This window comes from Acromyrmex echinatior, chromosome 8 (genome assembly GCF_024713525.1).
Source record: "Acromyrmex echinatior isolate Ae372 chromosome 8, ASM2471352v2, whole genome shotgun sequence".
Lineage (NCBI taxonomy): Eukaryota > Metazoa > Arthropoda > Insecta > Hymenoptera > Formicidae > Acromyrmex > Acromyrmex echinatior.
In genome coordinates this window covers 1,858,736-1,875,671 of record NC_141859.1, presented here as the reverse complement: position 1 = coordinate 1,875,671, position 16,936 = coordinate 1,858,736, and the positions used below count along the sequence as shown (strand labels likewise).

Genomic DNA, 16,936 nt, shown 5'->3' with positions numbered 1-16,936 from the left:
GGATTATTTTTATTAAAATATACTTAATATTCATCCTTTTTTATATAAATTATGTCATTTTGATTCCTTGAAATTAATTAATATCTTTTAATTAGCATCCGTTAAGTGGGTTTTACAAACCCAGTATTACAAATTTTGGCATCAGCTTCGGAAGATTAAGTGATCAGTGATTTTTTTTTAATTGTACTCACCGTAGGGGCAACATCAGGACTTTTTGAGGGGGATGAAGGAGTGCTTCCTCTTGTCGTTCGCGCATTCATTTCGCGCTGTTTTGTCGTAGCTAAATCGGGACTCGGGCTCTTCGTGATCCTGGATACACAGGATTTAATTTTAGTCAGCCTCGCGGGATCGGTCCTGTTTTTTGCTGCATCGATTGCGGGACTCGATCTCTTCGCATCGACATTCTCTCGCGAGGCCGAACGCTGATTTGCAATCGCTGACCTCGATTCTTCCGTAGTGACTGATTTATTTCGTTCGTTATCGATCAATTTCCGAATATCCTCGATGGACCGCAACGGTTTCACGGAAAACGTAAACGTTTCTTCCGATTCTTTTGCAATGTCGCGATCGAGACTTTTGGAAGACCTTATGTTTGAGGCTGTTTCGTCTTTACGAAATCTTATATTTACGAAAGAACAATTTTCATCCTTCCGCGCTTTTGTGCAACTCAATTTTGGCCGTTCTTCTTGAACCTCTTTCTCTGAATCGGATTCAAACAATCGCCGCTTGCACGCTGGTGATTGAATTTTCGTAGATCTGTGTTTGCTTTCAATGGAACTTCCAAATCTCGTTGGTCTCTTAGAGGAACGAGTCTCCTTTTTGAGAATCCTTAAATCACTTTTACGCGCGACGTTTTTAGTTTTCAGATTTTTACCAATTGGAGATTTCAGCGTCGATTTTAAAATCGTATGATCCGTTACTTTAGGAGAAGGGACTATCGTTCCTTTCGAATCGATTGATTCTTTAACAACTTTTTTTTGATCCATCGTTTGTAAGGAGATATCTGGAGATGTCTGGAGATTCGTCAAACTTGAATATTCAAATTCCGCGCCTATGGAATCAAATCGTCTCAACGCTGATTCCACAGAGTCCATCCTTTCAAGATCTTTTTTATATTTGTCTTCGCATTGAGTTTTGGAAAATTCGCTTACGATATTCTTCGGTTCTTCGGTTTTACGTTTTACGCTCATTTTATTGAATTCCGCTAATTTGTTCGCGACATTCTCGCGTCTGCGGTCTTCGACGGTGTACGTCGAAAATTTGAACGTCGAGCTTTGATCCGTTTTCGCTATGATATTCTGAGATGAGAAAATCTTTGGAGTGTAGATGCCACGAGAAATTTTAGCTGTTTTCTGTAAAGGTGAGACTCGCGGTGAAACCTTAGACTCTAAGTCGTGCCGCCTGCCACATTCTCTCGTCGGAGAAATCGTTTTCTTTGAAGTACTCGACTTCATCGGCGTAGTTTCGCGAAGGAAGACCCTTTTGCTTGTAATTCGATCAGCGGAGTTTGAACGAATAATTTTGCTATAATCTTTGCTTTCTTTAGTCAAAGCAGTTTTGACTACCGTTTGATATTTTACGCCGGTATTATCTACGTCAACTTCATCTACCGATATATTTTTATCGTCATGTCCTTCTTTTCCTCGATTATATTTGTCGTTTGTAAACAAGTTCCTGTCCTTCACAACACCCTGCACTAGTCGCGCAGATCGTAAGTTTTGCAGTTGATCAACTTTTGTGCGTGCTCCTTTGGTCCTTCTCTCCGCGAAGTCGTACAAAATCGGCAAGACTGTATCGGGATGTTTTCTCATCTTAGAAACATCAGGAGATGTTACTTTCGGACTGCCAACTGCTCTACTTTCCGCAGAACGATTCCGCATGTGAATCGGAGATCGAGAACTCGCGCGCTGTCGATCTTCACGTTTCGTGGATTGAGTCGCACTATATTTAACTTCATTTTTTGTGGATTGTTTCTGCATTTGGGAAGATATTTCGTTTATTCTGTCTCGATTTATGATACGCCGAGAACTTCCGCTCGTAGGACTGAAGTCGAGTTTATTCAAGCTGACACTTTTGTTCTCTCGGCCGCTTTGACGACCCATGGATGTTTTTTCGGAGAGGCCTCCCTTCGACTTGAAAACGCTCGACTCTAAAATGGATCCTCTCTCTCTACACGGTTTGCGAACGGGATAGGTGATCGAGGTTTTGAATTTCGCTCCACTATTGAACGATTTCGTGTACGTTCCATCAAATTGTCGCTTCGATATTGGACTTGATGCTTTTTGCAGTTTGTCGCGTTCAATACGATGATCCGTCATAGTAATCTCTTGAATGTCCATGTCAACTTCCGTCGGAGTGATACTTTTGCGAGAAAATTCTGGCGTAGCTCTTTTCCTACCTTCGATAGACGATGATCTTGCTGTTTGGAGAGACGAAGTTTTACATCGATTTTTCGATTGATTATTTCTTGCGTAGATTCGAACATTTGCGTTGCGTTTTGAGGGCGACTGACGAATCGAGCACTGTTTTCCATCTTGAGACTTCATAAATTTACGGACCAGACCTGCTGACTGGAAAATATTATCGAATTCCAAACCGTACTTGAGGTTTACGATCGAGCTGGACGATGTCGCGGAGGTCTCCGAGATTTTCGACGATCTGCGAGCTTCTGTAATATTGCTGAAAACGTCGGTTTTCTCCAAAGTCTTTTTTACTTCATGTTTAGCAACTGAAGGACTTGAAGTATGTCTACCTTTCGTAAAACTATTCTTTTTATCAATCGGAGATTTTATAGGTCGCCTGTAAGAAGTATCTGAACTGCGCTGATTTAATAAACTTTTAGTAGAATTTGATCTCGATCTTGGTTCTATCAACATCGTTGTAGCGGATTTTTCAAACTCTTTACAGAAAAATTGTGGACTCGTGGAACGTTTGTTGCGCATCATTTCAGACAATTTAAATCCGCCGTATTTCCGATCGATACTCGTAGTGATTGCAGATCGTTCCTTGGTCTTTCCGTTTAACAGTCTTGGAGCTGCGCTTCGTTTCGATACTTTTCGATCATATGACGATCTAGGTTCACCAACTTTGCGATCAATGTTCATAGTTGTACCAGATCGTTTGGATTCTCTACAAAAGAACTGCGGACTTGTGCTACGTCTTACGAATATTTTTCTATCGGATGTCAATGACTTATATCCATTACTTCTCGGATAAATTTTCGAAGTTTCCGCCTTTGTAGCTTCTCTCGAAAAGAATCGCGGACTTGTGTTTCGCTTGCTCCACTCGGACGATTTAGATCCGACAGTTTCTCGATCGGTACTCATAGCTGTTTCTGGTCGTTTGGATTCACGACGGAAATATTGCGGACTCGTGCTTTGTCTTGATGAAATTCCTCTGTCATTCCATATTGATGATTTAGATTCACTCGTTTTGCGAGATTGTTCGCGTTCACTGAGAAAGAAACGCGGATTCTCGTTTTGCTTCATTACTATTTCATGATCGTATGACGGCGATTTAGATTCCCTAGTTGCACGATCGATACTTATAGTCGTAGCGGATCGTTCGGATTCTTTGCAGAAGAATTGCGGACTGGTGTTTCGCTTTTTTAATATTTTTTCTTCATATAGTGATGATTTAGATGGAAGAGATTGTTGATCGAGACTTGTTTGAACTTTCTTTTGTTGGAAATCGGTCATATCTCGTTTCCTTATTCCTTTGCTCCACTCGGGCGATTTGGATTTGATAGTTTCTCGATCGGTACTCATAGCTGTTTCTGGTCGTTTGGATTCACGACGGAAATATTGTGGACTCGTGCTTTGTCTTAATGAAATTCCTCTGTCATTCCATGCTGGTGATTTAGATACACTTGTTTTGCGAGATTGTTCAGATTTACTGAATCGCGGACTTTTGCTTCGTTTCATTACTGTTTCATGATCATACAGAGACGATTTAGATTCGCTAGTTGCACGATCGATGCTCATAGTTGTGGCGGATCGTTCAGATTCTTTGCAGAAAAATTGCGGACTGATGCTTCGCCTTTTTAATATTTTTTCTTCATACAGTGGCGATTTAGATAAAGAAGATTGTCGGTCAAGACTCGTACTTGTTTGAACTTCTTTCCGATCAAAATTCGTATCTCGTTTTGTCGATGTTCCTTCGCTCCATTCGGACGATTTGGATTCAATAGTTTCTCGATCGGTACTCATAGCTGTTTCTGATCGTTTGGATTCAGAGAAATATTGCGAATTCGTGCTTTGTTTTGACGAAATTCCTCTATCACTCCATAAGGGTGATTTAGATTCATTCGTTTTGCGAGATTCATTAAGAAAAAATGGAATTCTATTATGTTTTGTTGATGTTTCTTGATAGAATAATGGTGATTCGGATGAATCGGACTTTCGGTCGATGCTCATAGTCGTGCCAGGTCTTTTGGATTCTCTACAAAGAAATTGCGGACTCATGCTACGTCTTATGAATATTTTTCCATCAGACGTCAATGACATGTACTCATTACTCCTGGGATAAATTCTCGAAGTGTCTTTCGCCTTTGCAGCTTCTCTTGTTAAGAAGTTTCGCGGACTCGTGCGTTGACCGAGTGTCTCAGTACCCGAACTTTCCCGTCGTCTCGAGCTCATTTCATCAACTATGCGAGTTCTAGTCGGCAGGGGACTGTTTATATTTTCGAGAATCCTTTGACTGCGCTCTGAGGTCAGACTACTTCCGCTTCTCGTGTTGGTTGGGGAAGTTCCGACGAACTCGCTCCATACTCTAAGAACGCACAGTCGAGAAAGCAAATGTAGAACGACTTTGAAGCGGAATCGCTAAAAGTGAGGCGTGTTTTTTCTTACAGCAATCGTCCTTATTTTTGGCCCAAGTTAATTAGCGCTAATTGTTTTTGTTTGTAGTGGACGTTGCGCTAGTTATAGTTTTCTCTCAGCCCGGTGTTAAATCTGCCCCGCGTGAATTGCGGTTAAATGCGACGCGTACGATAATTAAGCTTGGATGGTTTTGCACGTTTCCTCGGATCGGAACAGAGACACTTTTGTTCACTCGTTTGCATACTTAGATTAATCAAATTAATTACTTTTCTCCGAATGCTCCTTTATGCAATACGAATTCTGCCAAATTAGTTATTCACCGACTGTCCTTTTTTTAATATTCGCTGTAGTTTACGGCGATAAGGCGGGGGTTAGATAAACACATATTAGAACAAAAACGATCATGTGATATTATGCTCTTCCTCAGATTTCTTTTTCCTTTTGAATTCTTTGCGAGCACATTGTTAGCGCAGTATATTTGTAATAATCGAGGATAGCGATTGCAACTACGTGGCAAATAAATTAATTCTGGCAAGCAGCGGCGATTTGTTAGCGATTGTCGATGATCGAGATTCACAAATTATTTATACAGCTACGTAAATAATAAATGTAGATCCATATTTTTACACTTCACTTTTACCGATTACGACGTGCATTTATCTTATAATTTATGTGGTATCTGCAAAGGTCGATGCTAAACTTACACAATATATTAATGAGATTGAATAGATATTTAAAGATTTAAAAGTAGAATGCATTTATTGCTATTTCTAGTATAGTAGAAATATTCGAAAAAGTTCAACAGTCGCTAGTTTGATAAATTGAAGTCTGCATTCTTTTAGAAGGAAGAATGCAGATTTTCATTCATAGAACTATAATTGTTGAACTTTTTCAAATACTTTTACTGCACTAGAAATAATAGTAAATGCATTCTGTTCGTAAATCTTTAATTAAAGTTTATAACATTTAATATTTCTACCTACTTGACCTTATTAGTTATTAACACGTTGTGCAAATTTGGTATCGACCTTTGTGAACAGTGTACCATTATAGAAATTCAAAAATAAATGCACATCAATAAAAGTGAAGTATGAATACGAGCTTTAATTTTTAATTTCATAATTTCACATTAAAGTGATCTCTTTAATATTATATTATTTCACTTCTTCACTTACAATTTCAGTTTCAATAATAATATGAGAAACGTTCTTACCTGGAATTGGATTTTGTCGGAATCACAACTTGTTCCGATCGCTTTCTTATCACCGTATTGGTCGAAGTCGCCTGTTTCGGCATGTTACTTCTTTTCGCATTCGCGTTCTTGAATCGTTCGAGTCGTTCTTCCGCTTGAGATAATTTCTTCGTAACGTTCCTCTTCGGGAGCTTGTCGGGCACATTCACCATGAGGTATTCCGGAAACTCCTCGCTCTCTAAATCGTTCCTCACTCGATGCTTTAGAGTCTCGTCGAACCCCATTAGATGAATCTTCGCCATCATACGATTTCTCTCTACCGTCTCCTGATCCAACGCTTCTTCTTGCTGCATACAAGATATTAACACACAGATAATAAAAAAATAACAATATTCCTGAAACGTGCTCAGCAGAGTAACTGCTGCTTTGAATAAAATTATATACTCAAGGGAATATTCTTTCCAACTCTTTTAATTTTAATTTTGTGATTTTAGATATACACTGAAAAAACTGTCTGATTTTGAATTAATTAGAATTCTAATTGAAAATGGACGAATCAGAATTTTCTGATTAAATCTATTAGAATTCTAGTTGAGATAAGGATCTTTTTTCTAAAAGATTCCAGGAAAATTGTTCTATATAGGACGCAACGTCAAATTAAAGATTAAGCAAAGTATTGACATTTCACGCGCAACCAACCTCATTATCAGCTTCGTGACGATAATGTCCATTGGCGAACGTAGCGATGCGATTCTCGACGCCGTACTCGTCCTCATCATCATGACGACGTATAGACGGGCCAAACGACTCGCGAATGATCTCTTCATGGTAAGAAACGACAGGCTTGCCGCCGTTAACGTTGCTGTTAACATCCGCGCGCGACACGCGTTTCACGGACTGTCGATTCACCGTCACATTACCATTCCTCTGCGACGCCACGCCGTTTGTATTCGCTTGCTTTCGCAGCTTGTTCTCAAGCGGTTCCAGTGGGTAGCTCCTGTCGATTCCCTTCACGGTAGTCTGCCGTCTTTCGTCGAACATTTGCCTCACCTGTACGATAATTAAAGCTCGAACGAGAAATTCAAACGACAAATTATACTCGAGATAGTCTAAATTTACAATTTAAAATCTCATTTCTTTGCGAAAGAAAGAAAAAAATGGCATTTATATTTCTAAAATCGCTCCCAGAAATAAATGATCGTGCAACAAAACAAATGATTTGTAGTATAAGTGGTAAACCGACTTGCTGGCTTTTTCACTTACCTTACCACCTTGCGAGGTCGAGGTCGTGTGGGACGCCGTCGTAGTCGTTGACGCGGTTCTGATCGGGCCGGAACCGTTGGAACCGGCGCTACTCCGCTGTACAACTTGGTAGGCTCTCTGCTGTTGCTGGTCGTATAGCTGCAGCAGCTTCTGCTCCTTCTCCTGCAGCTGTTTCTGCTGGAAGCGAGCCTGTGTCACGGAATAATTCGCTTTGAGCATCGGCGTGTCACCGCGCAGAAATGCGGGCCGACGTTGCCCGCGGTTGGAACGTCGGCTCGCATGCGAGAGGTGCATGGTATCGCGGCAAGCTCTACTTGCAGGCTATAGGAACGACGATGCACATACAGGCACCGGCGCTGCCTCATCGATTCACCTTTAACCTACATGCAAGGGGGGTTAGTAAACTCATTATTATGCTAAAGCAGCTCGTTCGTTTCTTAACCCTGCGCCGCCCTGACGTTTTGGCTCTTTTACTTCCAAGGTGTATATTATTAAAGGTACTACTCTTGATTGTAGAGTTGTAAACGCGCACGATTATTATGTAGCCGCGTGTTAAAAAGATAAGATTCCAATTGCATTTATAAAACGAGTTGACAAAAAAAAAAATAGATTCGTGCTGCTATTCGTTCTGTAAATTGGAATCGATTTTTTTTTTTACAATTGTATTGATTTAATTATAATCGTATATTGGAGAAAGAAAAATTTTTCCGAGATGGGGAAACTATAGATTTAAAAAATGTGATAATACAGCATTTGAAATATACGTTTTCATTGAATATTGTAAAGAAGTGAATTAAAATGGAACGATATTTCTTCAATATAGAAAGAATGGTTTTGCTGTAGTATCTAACAATTTAGCTAAATACAGAATTAAAAATAGTTTTGTTGTATCGTCAAAATAATTATGTAAGGCACTCAAATTGATTACTATGTCAAATTGCTTTCTGCAGCATTGCTAACCAATTCTTGAGTTTCTAATTATTTTAATGGTTCAACAAAATTATTTTCACAGATCTATATCTACCTAAATTTTTAGATATTTGAGTAAAATCGTTCTTTCCGTGAAGGTTTAATAATTTTGTTGTTCTTTCAATAAAAAAAATTATGTTTTTGACATAACGGCCTAAAATACATTTGTAACGATTGAAATTTTGTATAACCGTTTCGGAAATGATAGAGCAAGGATCAACTGCGGTTTAATAATCATGCAGCACCTCCTAATTGCATATCCCCTCGAATTGCATCGGCAATCAGCCGCGCCACTAATTGATTCATTCCTAATGAATCCGCCATATTGGACACTTTGCCTCTGTATACCATGCAGTTACAAACGTAAACTCGTAAATTCAGCGCAAAGATCATTGAATAATGTGTGTGTTAATTGAATTTACTCATAATTTTATAACTGGCAAATATGCCATAAAAAATGTTTAGATGTATATACATACAAACTGCATTAAGGTGATATATTGAATTCTAGACAACCATCTTACAATATGTATATTTATTTAATGTTAGATTAATTCAATATTGCAAAGCAAAAATACTTTCCAGGTGTAGGAAATAAATTCCCACAGAGAGTTAAATTATATGCATTATTGACTGTATAATAGGATTATCATTATTTCTTTGACCCATTAAATACCTGTAATGTGTTGCATTGGTAAATGGTAATTCACACTCGCGAGATTATAACGATATGAATAGTAAACATGATAGCTATATTTTCATTGTATTCTAGTTAAATATAATTTAATAATGATTCAATCTGTTAATAACTGATTGCTAATAAAGAAATGGCAAAAAAGATAAAAGTAAATAAAAAAACTTAAATGATTGGGTTAATTGCTTAAAAATAGATAAATTGCGCTTCAGAACTGCGCTCGTTCTGTAACGATAGAAACGTACGCGAGTGGTTTTTAGGAAGGATCGTGAATTGGGTATCGATTTAAATCGCCTGGACGCATTATCCGAGTTTTCGTGAAGTCGACGACTCCGACATACATGACCGTATATAGAATAAGCGATGTTCCCGTTTCTCGCGTATCTCGCCTCGCAGTTTCTCCTTTTCCAACTTCAGGATACTGTCTTACGAAATGCATGACGTTGACCCGCTTTAATGATACGATCACTTACTTGCGTTATTTCTCCATCTTCGTTGAAATGTGCTCATTAAATGATAATTTTGTATTGACCCTGATTAAAAAAAAAAATTATGGCACTCATTCATTAAAGACACAATTTGAAAAATTAAGAGAAACTAAATAAATTTTTGACTGCGGTTATTTTTGTGTTCTCGGATCTTGTTGTATCTTGTGACGCATTTACATCATTTTTGAAATTTGTATTGAGCTTTTGAAATCAATATACCATAGTTTCCAAACTAGGAAACGTAGAATCGTGTTCCGGAGCCGCCCATGATGTTTTCATGTCCATGGAGACTCCGCGAGTGCCCAGCTGTTGCGACCGGATATGCATCTCTTTGAGTTCTCAGTTCTTCCGAATGTCGTCAGTGTTGTGTTTGTTTTGAGAGATCCTCGCACAAACTCTTTCACATTGAAAACTCAGGTACGATTTCATCCAATTACGAATCATTTATCTTAATTTTTTCAAGCAGTTCATAGATTCACAGTTTTATAGAGTTTGTTGGTTTGCAATTCACATTTTTTAATTTACTTTACTACGGTTCACACGACATGTGCTATTTTAGGTCTAGCATAGAATTTCTAAAAAAAAAAAAATGAAAAGGAACTTTTTGCTAAAGTAGTCACACAAGTCTACTTGTACTGACGATAAATAGAGGTTGCAATATGAGGTGATATGTCAAGTTCACAATTTCTTTTTCGCCAACTTTACGAAAGAGAGAACTTACGTGTTTGAAGCAACTTTCAACATTATTAAGGTTGCTTATCGATATCTTATAAATTCGCGTGCGATGGAAGTACCTTTCCGATGTTATCTTCAAAATGTCTTTATATAAATAACTTTCTCTTATCGTGGCATGTTAACATCTACTGCACTTAATAGATATATTTTAAATTGTTTTATTCATACTATTGCAGCAGATGCACACCTGCACTGTCACGCAATGTATCTACTCCGTGAGTTAAATCCAAATTTAACTTTTTGAACGTAACGACGTGAACCTGTGATTTATTATCGTAGAAATTTGATAATTTCATTTGAATTTGCTTTAATTATAGAATAAATTAAGTAGAGTAATTTTATTATAAGATATATTAAGATATGATCTTCTTAAATGGATAAAATTTTGTAATAAAAATGAGGACAAATACAATTTTTTTATTCTTAAATTTATAATGTCAAATTATACTTAATTGGATTTACTTTTAATACTTTCTGTAAATCGCTCACTGCTTCTACTGAATATATCATTATATTAATTAAATTGTTTAACAATGGAATTAAACAATTTAAGTAAAGAATCTATTATATTTGACTCAAATTTAATTTATCATTTATTAATATATACATTTAATATAGACATTTTTACCTTACAAATTAACCACAGAAATGGATTGATTTACATTTTGACAGACATCGAAATTAAAATTAACAAAATGTTATTTAACTCAAACGATTGGATTACCATTGCTTCTTTCATATCTAAACAGTATAGACTGTATACTTCAGAAAATATACCGTCAATTTTATGTTTCAGAATTAGACATTTTCATTTTTGATTAAAATGTTCAAGCGTTTTTGCAGCATTATCATACTGTGATAGTTTATAATTTCTGGGATTTACTGGAATTTGTACTTGTTAGTGAATCTACGGAGGGCAATACTTTGTTAAATCGATACGGTCGTGATAACGAGTAGGTACACAGAAACAACGTACAAAGTGATTCGATTTCATATTTTAGCGTAAGTGATATTTTCGCGAAAGATAATGTCGTAGTGCGATACGCGTATCGTTCCCCATGTAAAATCGCGATCTAACACTCATGCAAATTTGCACGCGTGCAAAACACGACAGCACACGCGTTCAATGTCAACACGAACCGGTGAAACGCATGTATGATACCACTGCGAATACGCGCGAACGCAGTCGAACGTTTTCATAAGCGATCGCGTGGTTAATCGCGAAATGATTAATTTCGCGAAAGTTACGGAATACGAATTAGCCGGGGATGGACAGTTTAATAATCAGTAACAAACGCGCACATTGCCACGCCGATAGGACTGCAGCACACTGTGAGTGTTACCATCACAACTGTGTTGTTGCAAACTACAGTGTGCCGACATCGCGAAGCACAGGGCGCATGTCCGTCTAATGTAAGCTATCCACCCTTACGACAGTGGATGATAGCCATCACTATCGTATTGGGCGGACGATCGAAAAGGCACCCATGTACACATGACCGAGTCTCAAGTGTCGATTTATATCGATTCGTTTTAATAGTTTAACATTTCTTTCCGCTCCTACCTTTGCGGTCGGTGACGTAATCGAGAAAAGAGCGGCTAGACGTATAGAATCTCCAATATACAAGTGCGCGGATTTATGTACAGGATTTATGTACAGGATACAAGTTGCGTAAAACGTGACGTATTGCATGCTTTAGTGCGATACTAAAACGCTTTTAAGGAAAACTTAAATGATATTTTAATAATACATTACGATAGCGATTTCTCCAAATAACGCGACGTGACATTGACAGATTTATAAATGAATATAATAAATATATCTAATTTAAAACATATTGTCACACTTTTATAATTTTGTATTAACATGCAATGTTTTCAAATTTCTTGTTTAAACATTTAATATTAAATTAAAACAACTCTATCTTTTTCTCTTTCCTTTTTAAAAAAATAATACATTAAGATATATAATTATATAAATATATAAAATATTTTTTTAGTACACTAAGAAAAATATTTTGTTGTATAAATCAAAATTTTGCTGTAACAGTAAATATTTATAAAAATGTATTAAATGAGAATGTTAAATTAATAAAGCTGTTTAGTTAACGTAAATGAAAATTTTTGAGTTCAGCGAGAAAATATTAAGCAAAAGGAACTAAATTTTTTGTTATAAAAACAAAGTGTGTTTGATTGCTGTTAAAAATGTTAATTTTATTTAAAGCACTAAATTTTTTTTCCTAGTAATAATAAAGTTAGTTCGTCACGGAATATTACAGTCACGGTAAATTTACTCGCGTGGTGTAAATCGTGCTCTCAAAGAACTCAAGACAGTCTATCGATGTTACTTGGAAATTTCACAGAAGTACAAAGTTCAAGGTTGAAAAAAGTAATGGAAGTGATCCTAGAAATTGATATAAACGAGTCATATGTTTGATAGTTGATTAATCAAGATTTATTACTTCCTTGTCACTTTCATGAGAAAGTGGCTCGCCAACGTGAAAAATAGACCGTTCGGACGAGTTAATGTCAATTTGCATCAATAAGGTAAACATTATCGCAGTTGCATCTCGCATCGAGTGATGAGTAATTTTATTTGCCAAATAGAAGTCGACAATCTATTATAAAAACTAATTGTATTGGACGTTTCAAAATTTCAATAGGCGTTCTACTTGTCGCGCGGCATAGAAATTAAGATTATATTCTATGCCGTGGGAAGTTGTCTACAGCTGCTGAATATTTTTGTAAACCATGTCCTATTTCAAATTTAATAGCACTGCTCTGTACACTTGGTCAGGAATAGAATTCTAGGAAAAATCGTTGTAATGCTTCTCGGGAAGCACCCCATTCGCGTGCCGCCTATCAAGTTCGTAACGTATTGCTGCGTCATATTATTGGAAATAAAAAAAGGGAAGGAAAAAAGATTTACCTAGCTATCGTCACTTTGATTTCACCGCTGAGTTCTGCCTTTTGCGTAGAAGTACGTTTTCGTAGAAGTACTGGACGCAAGCTGCCGTGAAAATTGGCTTCGCAGGAGAAAAAACACGCTTCCCTCTTAAAAGTATCAATATAACGCGTAATTTGCAAAAGAATATAAATGTGAAACATAACTCTTTTGAGAGGAGATAAATTGTGAACCAATCGCTCTACAATTTCGGTTGCAAACGAATTTATAACCATTTTATTGCAAGTGAAAAAAATATCTCGTTTTTGTAATAAAATTGTTAATTTTCTTACCATATTCGATAAAATCTTTTTAAATGCTTGATATTGCCACGATGAGTACAATAAGTATTTACACAGAAAAGATATCTTAAAGAAAAAACCTTATGTTTAAAAAGTACGTATTAATTCGCAATTTCTTAACAAAGAATAAAATAGATTGTATATTTTTTCAAAATTATTTGATCCGAAAAGATGTGTAATGATTAAAATATATCATTTTAAAAATAAGCGAAAATAAAAAATTTTATTATTTAGACACGCGAAAAAAGTATTTAAACATATTCATATAAAATTTTTAATTAATGTTTATTTTCTACAAATAAGGTTTTTTTTTAACTAAAATGTTTCCTGTGCGAATTTTTGCCCTGTATATTAATGTTTCTTTCATTGTATAATTTATTTAAAGAATCTGAATTGCTGAGAGTCAAAGTACAATACCCTTTTATGGTTAGTTTTAATTTAAATAGCTATAAACGGAATTGTATTGTGCAAATTTCTGTAGATTGGATTTCAATTAACTCTCGATAATCAAATTTTTTTTCGCTTCCAAGTCTCTTTCCCCGCTACTTCATAAATGTAACGTCAACGCGCGACAGAATACGGCCAAGTAATTTCCATATATCCGATTGTTGTTTGACGTGCAGGGCTACAGTGGCTACATAGTCGTTATTTGGAGAATTATCTATTTATACGTTTGTACCTCGGATGACTCCTCTCTTCCCCTTCCCTTTATCCCTTTCGAAATATTGATCCCGCGAGACGCCCGCTGCCGAACGTCACGTTTGAAAACGAGGTTACGACAAATACAAAATTTATTGCTCGCCAGAGGAAGCAGAACAAGGAGGGAAACCGTGGAAATGTTGGGTGCAGGTACTACACTCGCGATTACGGCGCTCGGCAGACCGAGACCTAATCATTTCGCGCGACCGACGATGCTCCCAAGAAACCTTGAACTTTGCATTTCGTCGAAGACAAATCGAATTTTCGCGTGCGACCATGCAAACTTTTTACGTACCTCATGCTGTATCGGCGTGGCATTTCTACGAAAGGGTGATTCAATGCTGGTACAAGTTTGGAATTAATTTCTCATTATAAACATGAAAAGTGGATTCCAATCGTCGCGATCTCGTCGAAAGATATTTTTGCGGGCTTGTAATTCGTAATACAAATCTAGTCTCTACGTCTGTATGTTTCCGATCCCATTGGTTCCGATCCCTGTTTTAAAAATGCATTATTCGCAGCAATGAAAATTAAAGATCTATCAGGTGTATAATAATCTCTGCAAAAAGTGAGTGAAATTAAAAATTTATACTTTCCATACAAAAATGAATGTTATTAACTTATGAAAGTTTAATAAGGTCAATATTTATATACTTAACAATATAATTTTATACTTTAAATACAAATTTATTCGTTATCTTATAAAAATATATCTACTTTTTATTGAAATGATTTTTGATCCAAATTCTAAATCGATATTTTTGTATTTATTATTTTCAAGTATAATAGAGAAAAATTTGTTATTCTCTCATAATTTTTTTCATTTTGTTAAAAAATACGTGTAATACACCCTTAAATGAACGAGATAGAACGGCGAGAAAAGAAAGACGAGAAGCAACTCCGAGTTTGCGGCGGACGCATCTCGTTGTCTTGCATCGTGCACGTGTCCCGATAACGAAACCTGGCCATAATTACTTTGCTTAACTGGACATGCACCTCACGAAATTACAATTACAAATCGGTGGCGAGCGAAGCTGCATCGCACCTCCTCATCAATTATTTATGAGCTAACTCGTTGCCGTTCTCGGCGGTCCTCCTTGCTCTGAAACCACGTTTCAGATTTATCCGAGCGAGCGCACTTCGTTTTCCGTGCAACACGCACCAGTTTTCCTGCGTGTCGATGCGTGCTGAGCTACGTGCTCATGAAATGTATATCTGTCCCATGCGATAGTAGAATTATGCGTTTGAAGATTTTGATCAGATTTTTTTCTATATTTACCTCTCTTATGTTAGCTACAATAAATATATATTATATTTCATAATTTTTTTAACAAGTAGAAATTTGTAATGTAAAAGGTTACGGTCCGATAAAAATTCTAGAACATGCTACAGATTACACATTACACTTTCTACAATGTTTAAAAATGGTCTAGTATCTCAATTATTTCACGGTCTATAATTAACCGGAAGAAATAGTTTTCTAGAAACTACAATTTTCGATGATAGTCGCTTTGAAATGTTTAGTTTAAAATTAGAAGTTCTCAGATATTTTTGCAATTTAATAATTCTAATAAATTCCAATTTGATAATTTTTGATCTAATAAATAAATAATACATTTTATTAAATTCCTTAGTCTATTATGATAACAAATAATACTGGCGATCATAAAATATTTTGGAAATATATTAGCGAGCGAATAACATAATCGTATATAATCACGATCGAGTTGCATACTTCAAGCGATAATGACGTAATGCATTCATTCGATATCTTTTTTTTTTTCGATTCACACCTTCGATGTAGGAAGGTCAAGCGTGGGCACTGTGAAATATGTGCGTCGTTCACTCGGCTATTCGATCATTTTTGCGCGTTAATATTAAGAATTGCCCAAAGATGAATCGCACATTGCTTACACAATGCATTTCGCATTAACTCTGCCTGCATTAATGTTTTTAATTTTCTTTGGAAATTGCGTATTTATTTACTATCTCTTATACCTTATACAAAATTCAAAACGTGGCAATTTTCATAAAGTACACAACAATTTCAATCGCAAAATTATTTTGAATCTTATCGTTAGATTAATTATTATATCTATTATCATCATATTAGTGTAATTTAATGAATTAGTTTAACCATAAAAAAAAAATCTTTTTTGTTTGACATGAGATCATTGATTCTCACAGTATCTCTTTATCTCAGCATGATACAAATTTGATAATTTTGATGTGCTGCAATAACTGTCAGAATTTTTATGTTAATTTTAATAATCTGTAAATTAATTCAAATTAGTGATCAAGTAAAGATAATATTCGTAAATTTGTATCAGTAAAATATATTGCATGATAATGCTATACAATTTAATTCTTCAACTTGATTCTCTAGCAGATTACATTTTAATTATTATCTTGAATTCAATTTAATTAATAACCTCTTTAGCGCCGAAAGATAACTATTCGCGATTTTTTGATAGCTAAGCAAGCATTAAGAAAATTTAATATGAAAGATTGATCTTCTTCTTACACGCCCACACAAAATGGAATATGCAAAAACTATTTATTGTATTAGCATAAAAATCGTGATGCGCCGAAATAGAAAAGGTAAACTAATTAAGTTATTTAACTTATTATTACTAAATTATTACTAAAAATTATTAATTATGAAAATTTCCGTTTGATTTTTCATCTTCAAGTCAAATGACATGCAATATGTAAATATACAGAATAGTTTCGTTGAGAATGTTATCATAATATAACCAAGACATACAATAAAAAAACGATAAATGTGAGAAGGAAGAATTATTGAGAATTGAAGCAAACTAACACTTCG

General features: G+C 35.8%; 1 protein-coding gene across 15 annotated transcripts in view; it reads right to left on the bottom strand.

Annotated features, from left to right (window-relative positions):
• LOC105150793 (uncharacterized) overlaps positions 1 to 16,936 on the bottom strand; it is a 160,542-nt gene that overhangs the window by 3,152 nt on the left and 140,454 nt on the right. For 3 of the 15 annotated variants that reach the window (XM_011064117.2, XM_011064119.2, XM_087408975.1), the window contains 4 exons: positions 7,276 to 7,464; positions 6,712 to 7,062; positions 6,034 to 6,359; positions 192 to 4,770 (listed from right to left, as the gene is read on the bottom strand). In XM_011064117.2, coding sequence (XP_011062419.1) covers positions 192 to 4,770; positions 6,034 to 6,359; positions 6,712 to 7,062; positions 7,276 to 7,464 — 5,445 coding nt within the window. Of the gene's footprint in view, positions 1 to 191; positions 4,771 to 6,033; positions 6,360 to 6,711; positions 7,063 to 7,275; positions 7,465 to 9,411; positions 9,472 to 9,645; positions 10,422 to 10,789; positions 11,923 to 16,936 lie in introns of those variants that run through there. The other 12 variants (XR_015546014.1, XR_015546013.1, XM_087408968.1 and 9 more) reach the window with 11 other exon arrangements.